Source organism: Lonchura striata, chromosome 1 (assembly GCF_050655825.1).
Source record: "Lonchura striata isolate lonStrDom1 chromosome 1, ASM5065582v1, whole genome shotgun sequence".
In the NCBI taxonomy this organism is placed as follows: domain Eukaryota; kingdom Metazoa; phylum Chordata; class Aves; order Passeriformes; family Estrildidae; genus Lonchura; species Lonchura striata.
Window position 1 is genome coordinate 101,732,195 of NC_140703.1, and position 9,314 is coordinate 101,741,508.

General features: G+C 40.7%; 1 protein-coding gene across 1 annotated transcript in view; it reads right to left on the minus strand.

The window, feature by feature from the left end:
• Positions 1-9,028, minus strand: part of VEGFD (vascular endothelial growth factor D) — a 30,571-nt gene extending 21,543 nt beyond the window's left edge. The window contains exon 1 of the mRNA XM_021532353.4: positions 8,314-9,028. Within this exon, the coding sequence (XP_021388028.1) occupies positions 8,314-8,403 (90 nt within the window). The 5' untranslated portion in view covers positions 8,404-9,028. The remainder of the gene's footprint in view (positions 1-8,313) is intronic.
• Positions 9,029-9,314: the final 286 nt, after the last annotated feature.

A 9,314-nucleotide genomic window follows, 5' to 3' on the forward strand; every position in this document is an offset into this window, starting at 1 on the left:
ACACAAAGGACTCACAGATACATCACTTGTGGGTTTGGAAGGAACAAAAAATGGTAAAAATTATAGTCTGGCCAGGTGTTGTATGAGGTGGCAGAGGGCTGACAGGGGGGCATTGACCTGAGCTGCCACATTTCTCACTGATACATTTGTGATGTTTGAGGGCCTCTTCTGCTAAAACCATGCCAGTTCATCATCAGACTGAGACACAAAACCAGAGGAGGAAGAGGAAGCTCTGGACTCCTCTGACCTCATGTTCAATGAGGAAAAAACTTCCTCCAGACACTCCTTCTTGAGAGTCTGTCTTCTTGGTCTCCAGTTTAACTTCCACTGAAGAAGGATTCCTAATTACCCGTTTTCTAAACTTGGTGGTCAAGGTGGTGATAAAACAGCTTCTACTTTAGCTGAAGATTATATGTTTTCACAAGTAAATCATATTAACTTCTTTGGGGCTTCAAGAGAACAGCTGGTTTATATTTCGAATGGCCTTTTGAACTAGAATAGATCTTTTGTGGAGCTACAGCAAACAAATCAGACTTCTTGCACTTTAGAACCATGCTTACATTATAAAAATCCTTGGAGATTAGATATTTTGGTTGCTGTATTCTCTCTTGAATAAACAAAAATACTGAAAGCAAATAACTGAAAACATCAGAATTGGACATGGTTTGGTCAGAGTATTTAATATAATTTTTTATGTCCAAACCAGAGACTGATATTTTATCAAAATACCTCTCAGAAATATATACTTTTAGCCAGTTAGGTCTTTACACCAAAATGAAGCAGAAAACATTTTGAGTATCAGCTACAACTCTCTTTAAACAAATGCTTCTTCCCACATACAGGTCTTTTGGCTCTCATAGGAAACATCCTCCAATTGTGATTTTGAAGGTAGCAACATCCACTGTGCATCAGTGTGCTGGTAGTAATAGAAAAGCTGGAGTGGTATATAAAAGAAAAGAGTTGTTTTGCTAAGGTATGGATTTTCTTTCTGTTCAGGTCTAGTCAACTACATTTGAGAGTTTACCTTTAGGTCCCTCCTACAGTGATCACACAAAGAACATTTATTTGGTAAATATAAATATAAATGGAAAAAACACAGGTGATTTGTCATAAATGTCCAGTGTGTTAACTCACTGCTATATCCTAAATTCTAAATTCTACTGACAACTTTTGGAGTCTTACAGTACATTTTCTGAGCTTCTGCTTATAACCTTGTTCCCATGGTCTTGTATTGCTGCAATGTGTTGAGGCAGATGTGCTGCTCAAGACAGAGCTCAGCTAGAACATTATCACTTCACTGTACACCAGGTTAGGTGCTGGCCCAACACTGTGACAGGATGCACACATCAAAAATAGCATATTAAATGCATTTGCAAAGAGCATGTCAAGGCTATAGTCGCTGTCTCTTGATATTTGTCCATTCTGAGGTTTGTAGAGTGAGTTTGGAATGGCTCAGTAATAGAGAAGACCTGCATGAAATCAGATGACTATGTAGTCTTCTAATATTTGAAAATATTTTTTAATGAAGGGTCCTTCAGTTAGCACTTTCATTGGTTTTTGGGTTTTCCCCAAGACTCTTTAATAAATGTTTTGGAGGTATGACTAGCCAATTGGACAGCTGGGTCTCAAAATGTCACTCACAAAGCAAAGCCATTGCCAACAATGAATGAACTTATGTTACCCCAATCACACGCACACATTTTCCTGGAATTGTAGTTTTTATTGAGTAATATTTCCCTAGCAATTCAGAAAAGTATCCTAACATGGTTTCTGAGTCATGCTGCTAATTAAAGTGAAAAGTTTTGCCTGGCTTTGTGGCACATTCTCTGTGCGCAAAGTGACACACGATATGGTAACATGATGCAACTTTTTTGCATTTCATCGTGACTCAAATAGAATTCCCTCCCCAGCTGCACTCTCACCGTGACCACACGGCAGGCAGTGACCATGAATTGTCAAACCCAACTCCGCCTGCTTCCCCTGAAAGCACGGCTCAGGCAAACCCATCCCGGCATCCCGAGGGCGAGGAAGGCGCTCACCCCTTTCTGAACCCATTCATGTGGTCCCACACTGGACTGCCAAATCCCACCAGTCCAACCCCACCTTGTTTGTGCTCCTTGTGGAAGCAGAAGAACCCTAGATGGCGTCCTACCACCAGCTGAGTGGTGGCACGCCTTAAATCACATTTGGGTGAAAAATATAAAAAAATGCTCAGCTGTCCTTCATAAAGAAAGGAAGCTGAATTTTCATTAATGAAAGAAAGCTAAAATAGCCGGTGCAGTTGTTCTGCTGTTCACTGGTACAGAAGCCCATATATCACACTTCTGCCAGGATGTTAAAAAAAATTCTTTTAGGTCTTCCCATGGGCAAAGTGGGTCTGTGCAGCTGTAGTGGGGGCACTCAGCATTTTGTTTGCATTCCTCAAATCCCAGCGAGATGTATGATGATTTGCAAAGCATGCTGGGGAGGTAGGAAGCAGGTGGAGAAGTAGATAAGGGAATGGCACATATTGAGAGGAATAAGGAATTTCTCAGGAATAGGTGTTTCTGTAGGAAAGTTACCCTATCAGATTTACTTCCCTGCAGCACCATAGCTCAGGTCATTTTTCCCCCTCAGCAATATGGTTTCAAAGCCAAGTTCAAGAAAGGGTAAAAGCCAGTTTTGTAACTGGACTTACTTGCCTTGAGAGACAGGCCTAAAAGACTTACAGATCCCACTGTGTGATAACTATAAAAAGTATGGTACAAGGGTTTTTTAGTGGGGATTAGAATAAATGAGTTATCACCTACAACAACTGCACCTTATTTATTTTTCCCAAATGCCAGGATGGTGTCCCCAGGAGATAAGACACAAATAAACCTTGTCTGGAATAGCAGCAGTGTTGATCAGAACAAAAACTGCAGACACCATGGCAGAGGTCTCACAAGTCAGAGTTTGCACCAGGTTGGTTTTTTTTCCTGTTCTCAGGAAGTTCTTTTCTCTGCTTGCCTCCTGTGGGAGCCTACATTGATACCACTACACCATTGGTTATAAACAACACGAATGCCTGTGGGAAAAAAGTACCAGTAGGCTGCAGAAAACAGAAACAAGCAACATTTGCTGAGCCTGAGCTGAAGGCTTGTTTTGGTTGCTTTCAGACCACTGATTATCAAAAAAGATGGCCCACTGCCCTCTGAACCTGCCTTCTTGCCTCCTCTTGGTTTCACAGACTTTCAGATGTGAGCTACTACTGATGGCAAAGTTTAATTAGTGCTTAATTTTAAACCACTGATAAGTGGATTTGTCAAATGCTGCATCTGAATAATCTACACAGCCTGGTGTACTTTTCCAAGCTCTGCTCTATCCTCAGACATTAAAATCCTAGCTGGGATGGACTGGATTGGATCAGTAGCTGGGAGGGATTTTTTTGCTCTTTCTCATGAGCAAGAACTGCTCTTGATAAAGTAGCAGCATGTTAGTAGTTGCCTTTCCAAATTGATAAGAGCCAAGGACAGACGCTCTGTGGCATAACAACAAAACAGGATTGTTCTGTTTGCCTTCAGTGCACCTTGTCAAGACAGTAGCAGATAAGTCAGAACAAATTGGCCTTCCTCATAGCTTCCCTGATAGCTTCTGACTTCTGAAGGAAAAACACAAACAATCATTTCTGCAGGAACACTGTAAGTATATTTTCACACATTTTTGGCTCATTGAGCCTATCAGATATGGTAATCACAGAGAATCAAAAGCAGTAGACGAAACTGGAAGAATGAAATAGTTCTGAAAACCACAATCTCATAATATTTGTTTAGAAGTGTTTCCTAACTTTGAAAGGAAGCTGGATTTGAAGATGAAAAACCTAGTTTAAACAGAGAAATTGTTCCCAGTGACATTTCAAGTTGATTTTTCTAGCAGTTGAGCACTTTGCTGGAACTTTAGGAGTTGCACTTGAGGAAGAGATCCCATGACATGGAAGATTTTTAGAATTTAACTTTTCTAGAAACCAAGAAACATGGCTGGCTCTCCAGTATTTCCATGCCTTCCCAAGGGCAAGGCTCTTTCCACTTAGGTGGTCCAGGGCCTCAGGAGAGTGGGGAAGTGCTGCTTCCCTCTCACCAGTGGACAAGGACCATGTACAGCTGTGTTTGGGAAGTGGCTTCCCACTCTGTGCAGCTCACAGGGACAGCAGGAGATTAAGAAGATCTGTTTGAGCAAGAGCGACTGCTGGAGGCTTTAACAATGTTTAGTGCAGAAGCAGGAAATATTTAGCTGTGGGAAAGGAGTGCATGTAACAGACAGCAGGCATGTTTACCTCCTAGCTTAGCCCACCTGACCCTTGGTCTTTTGATCAGAAAGCAGCTTTAGAGTTCAGGGACTCCTCAGGCCTATCCACTGTAGTTTTCTCTTGGACAAAACCAAAGGAGGTTTCAACATGGGGAGAACACCTCTGCAAAAGGAAAAGGCTGTGAGTCTGTTTAACTTGGAAGTGACCAGTTGTTCCTTTCTCTTGCCTGTCCCCCAACAATCTATCAATAATGTGAAGCAGAAGGATTGAGAAGAAAAGCAATGAGATTTTAATTCTCCAAGATCAAATCTTGCTGCCTCATTAGAGAGGCAGTTTTAGGGTTGGAAGGCAGAAGCAGCTCAGATGGATCATTGGCTTTTCTTGGCAAAATATTTGCCTCAGCTCTGATGAATATAGGACATAGCTCTTCACATCTAATTTTAAAATTCTGGAAAAAGTATTTTATGTCTGTTGCTGCCCTAGGTGAGGAAAAATTTGAGGGGGAGAGACAGAAAGAGAGACAGTGAAATTTGCGGTTCTCTAGCTGAGAGGTTCCAAAACATAAGAGACTGTTGGGACAAGAACTTCAATAAGGAATTTTTAAAGCATTTCCTGATTAAAAAAAAAAAAACCTTAAAAATAATTCTCAGTATTCAGAAAACTCATGTGGAAATCTAATTATTCCATGAGGACTTTATATATTAGGTTGGCATCCTGAACCAAGCCACCGGAAGGCAAGGGCTGCCCTTGACATCAGTTCAGCTCTGGAGCCAAGTCCTGTTGGACATGTGTGGCTGTGCTGCCCCTGTCTGAGGCTGCCCACTGCTTCCCACCATGAGCCTGTGCTCCTGTTGTGTTCTGACTGGCAGACATTCGCTGTTCAGGCTGAAACTTTCCATACCAGATGTCTGCCTCAAAATTATTATAATAATTTTTTTGCTTTCTCTGTCAAAATGGTTTGATCACAGCAGAGGATGAAGCTCCTCCTTTATCCTCCACTGCAGTCAAACCATTTTGACAGAGAAAGCAAAAAAATATCATTTATCTGCACAAATTTTTTTTTCTGTTTCCCTACCGTGAATCACAGATGAGAATTTTTGACACCTGAGGAGCCTTTTTTTTTTGCCTCAGATGTGTACACTGATATCTTTGATAAAAGCCCACACAGCCCTCCCAGGGCTTTGCAGCAGTCAGGTCCTGTGCTGGTTGCTGTCCATCTGGGAGCAGAGCAGGAGCTGGGTGCAGGCCACCCATGGATGCAGGTCCAGCCTGTGGGGCTGAGAGCACAGGACCTGCCCTTTGTGCCCCTCTGGCCACAGGGGTCTGGCATCCAGGGACAGGAAACCAAGGGATTTGCCTGTGGGAGGGGAAGGAAATGAATACTCATGGAGCAGGGCAAGGCCTGGCCAAGGAGGCTGAGGACATCTTTGGAGATCAGAACAAGAAATGGGTCAGGAAAAGGAAAATTTGGGCAGTTAAAACCACAGGGCCAAAGAAGGGAGCTATGGTTGGAGAAGGGAAGGGGAAACTGTGGTCAGAAATGACTGGAAAAGTGTCCATTAGGGCTGTCTCTGAGGAAAATGGACAAAACTCCTGAGAGTCTGTGACAGAAGAAGGATGTCTGCATCCAGGAGGAAGCAAGTGGGAAGGAGGGTGACAGTTGGCTAGCACAAAAAAGAGACCAATTGGAAAACTGAGTCCCTGTGTCCTGGAGGTGAGGGAACACAGGTCAAGTGCTGGGAGTAGAACAGGGAATGGAGAGAGGAAGGAAGAGCTCTGACAGGTGAGGAATACATGCACATGGTGGGGAAAAGGGATTCATGTGCTCAGAAGAGGATGGAGTTTTTAAAGTTTTTGAAGGGTTAGGAAAAGCCAGCTGCCATGGAGATGCTGGATCACAGCAGTTTGTACATAAGCTTTTTAATATTCATGCATGATTAAATCAGGATATTTGAAGGGGAAAAAGAGAGAATTTAAACACTTAGCCCCCTGAAACTCTTGCATGATACCACACTGAGGCCACCTGATGGTTTGAAGCATAAACAGTTTTAAAATTTCAGGTGTCCTGGGCAGAGCTCACCTAACCTGGATTCATATAACAGGGGGCAGAGCAGGTTGCTGGTGCTTGACCCTTCCTAGGTCTCATCAGTTGTGTATTAGCTGCATCCTGACCTTGTGTGTTTTATCCAGGCAGTCCTGCTGTTGATCTTAAAGAACTCTAAAACAACAAGGTAGGGTAAGTGAATGCAATACATAATTTCTGTGTACTGCAAATTCAATTTGAGGGGAAAATGGTAAGAATAATCATAACCCTGTGTGCCATCCAACGCTGTAAAATGAAGCACGTTTTGTGGTGTATTTCCACATGTGTACACATACAGAAGCCCACAGGTCATACAGGAGAAAACAACCCAGAGAGCTAACACTCTATGTAAGACATTAAAAGAAAAACAACAGATTAGCCAAAAGCCTCCATCTATACCAAAAGAGCCAGAACAAGCAATCTTTTCCTTTTGGCAATCAGCAAGTGAAATACAGCATTTAAGTGTGATACCTTTTTGCGTGTGACCTATAAGATTCCTTTAAGATAGTCTTGGAAACTCTCCGTGAGTTGTTTCAAGAACAGTAGCCTGGGGCTAAGCTGGCCTCTTGACAGTGGTAACCAAATTTCAGTGAAAATAATCACAATTGCATGTGATTATATGGATGGACAATCTTATCACAGTGAATGAATATAAGCTAATATAAGCTAGCAAGGAGAGCTCTTGCATTTACTCTAGGCAAAGTGAGTATGGATTCAAAGTTTACAATTACAGGGCTTTCTAGTGGTTTTACTTCTGCGCTGAATAAACTTGCGTCCCACATGTGGCTAGAATTATCACCCCTGCCAATTATGAAATGGTTACTATTCTGTATTAGAAAGCATGCTCTGGTTTAAATGAAGTGATTCCTGCAAGTACAAAACCAGTGATTTGTCATGCAGTGCACAAAGTTAATGTATTAAACAAGGCTTATTACTCTGGTCCTAATGCCTTCAAAGAATTGATTGCTGAGGTTGTAAATTAAAAGCTTGTGAGCAGTCATCAGGCATCAGTCATCCTGAGGCACACACTGCTCACCACTGCTGACTTACTGGGCTGGCAACAGCAGTCTGCAATTAGGCACACAACTGAGCATTTCTTTCCTAAAGCACAGGTCAGCATGCAGAAGGCTCACAGACTGGTGTGTGGTCATTGCTTACAAGTAGGAGGTTTTCTGAAGTGGAAAAAAATAATATTAGCTTGTTTTGCTCTGCCAGTGAAAAACAAATAATTTGTTCTGGACCACACATTGAATTAATCAATCTTGGACAGACTGCACGTGTAGAAACTTGTTCCGGTTTTTGTTCTGATTTTTCTAAATGATTGCCCTGGATGTTCTCACATTGTCTCAAAGCCAAAAAATCCTACTCTCATGGTGAGGCTTAAATTTTGTTTCATGTACTATATTCAGAAGAAAAGTTAATTTCCAGGCAATGTGCTCTATTATTACTAGTTGCTGTTTATTTCAAAATGCTATATAACTTTTTCTAATGAAGGAAAAGAGAAATGTTCCTCTGATATCTGCCAAACAAGTGAACAACTGATGAACACGTGTTTTTACAGGGAAAATTTCAATGCCAGCATACTAATTCCTGCAATTATAAATACCTGAAATAAAAAAAAGTGAATTTACCAAATATTCAAAATACTCTGACTCATGCTTCTTTTTCAGATTTTTCTTTTATTTTCAATGACTGAAACTAAAATTTTAACTCAAGAACAAAGTATACAACAAGTACTTAATAACTAGTAAAAGAAGTAATAAAATATTAAACAGAGAATATGGATTTAAATTCCTTGTAGATTCATTTTCCTCTATGGCTGCTAAACACCTCTGCAACTAAACCATCACCAAACAAAAAAATAACGATTCATTACAAAAACAAGAAACCTACTACCTTGCACATTAAATGGAGCTAATTCTGGAATTTGTATTATTAAGAATCAAAGTAAATAAAGTTCACTTACCTTCACAGAGCCGTTCTCATAGTCAGATCCTTGCAGCAGATGTAGAAAAGAAATTATGAAGATATTCACAGTTGCCCACGGTTTGTACATTCTGATGTTTAAAATCCACAGGTTACTACGCAGTCGTTGTACAGCTGGATGTGTCTGTTTCAAAAGGCATTTCTCTACCACCAACACAGCAAGGCTTCCAGAATTTCTCTCATAAACTCACAAAGGATTCCAACATCTGAGAGTAAATATCTGTCTCTTTGCTACTCAAAACAATTGTAAGCTCCTCTAGAGAATGTAATTTCTTAGAGCAGATCTTAGATACACTTGAAATAAAATCATGATAAGGTTTTAAATAGATATATATCTGTATGTGTACACATACACACTCACAAGCAATCAGGTATGGATTCCAGTTAATGAAGTTAATATATCTTCCATCAAGACACAAGGAGACATTCAAAATCCATCTGTGGTCCAGAAAATGAAGGAAAGCTGCTCGATTCTGTGCTCGGTGTTACAGCAGGCTTTTAAGATGGGAGTGTAATGGCCAGTGTTTTGAGCCGAGAGCTGTAATCCAACTCTGTATGAAAACTTTTTTCACAACCTTCGTGGAAGCTTGCAGAAGCATGTGTCTTAAATCTGATACAGACTTTGGCAGTAACACAGGCAAGTTTTGGCTCAAATCCCATTTTCTTCCTACCAATAGCATAGCAGTTTTTAAACTAACTGATGCAATCTAGACTCCCATTATTTTAAAGGAGATTACCTGAAACATGAAACTTTAGCACGCGTTCTTACACCACACACATATTTTATGTTACTGCACTGAAAGAAAAAAAAAAAAAGAGGGAGGGAAAGGAAAAAAGAAAGACTTTCATGTGTTCTATCTCATGTGTCACAGGGGCTTCTGAATAAAATTTTAAAAGCAAAGTTAAGAACTATTTCTGACAACAAACAAGATTTTTATTTTTCAGAAGAAAGTTCATGAAGCTGGACTATAAAAGGACAAA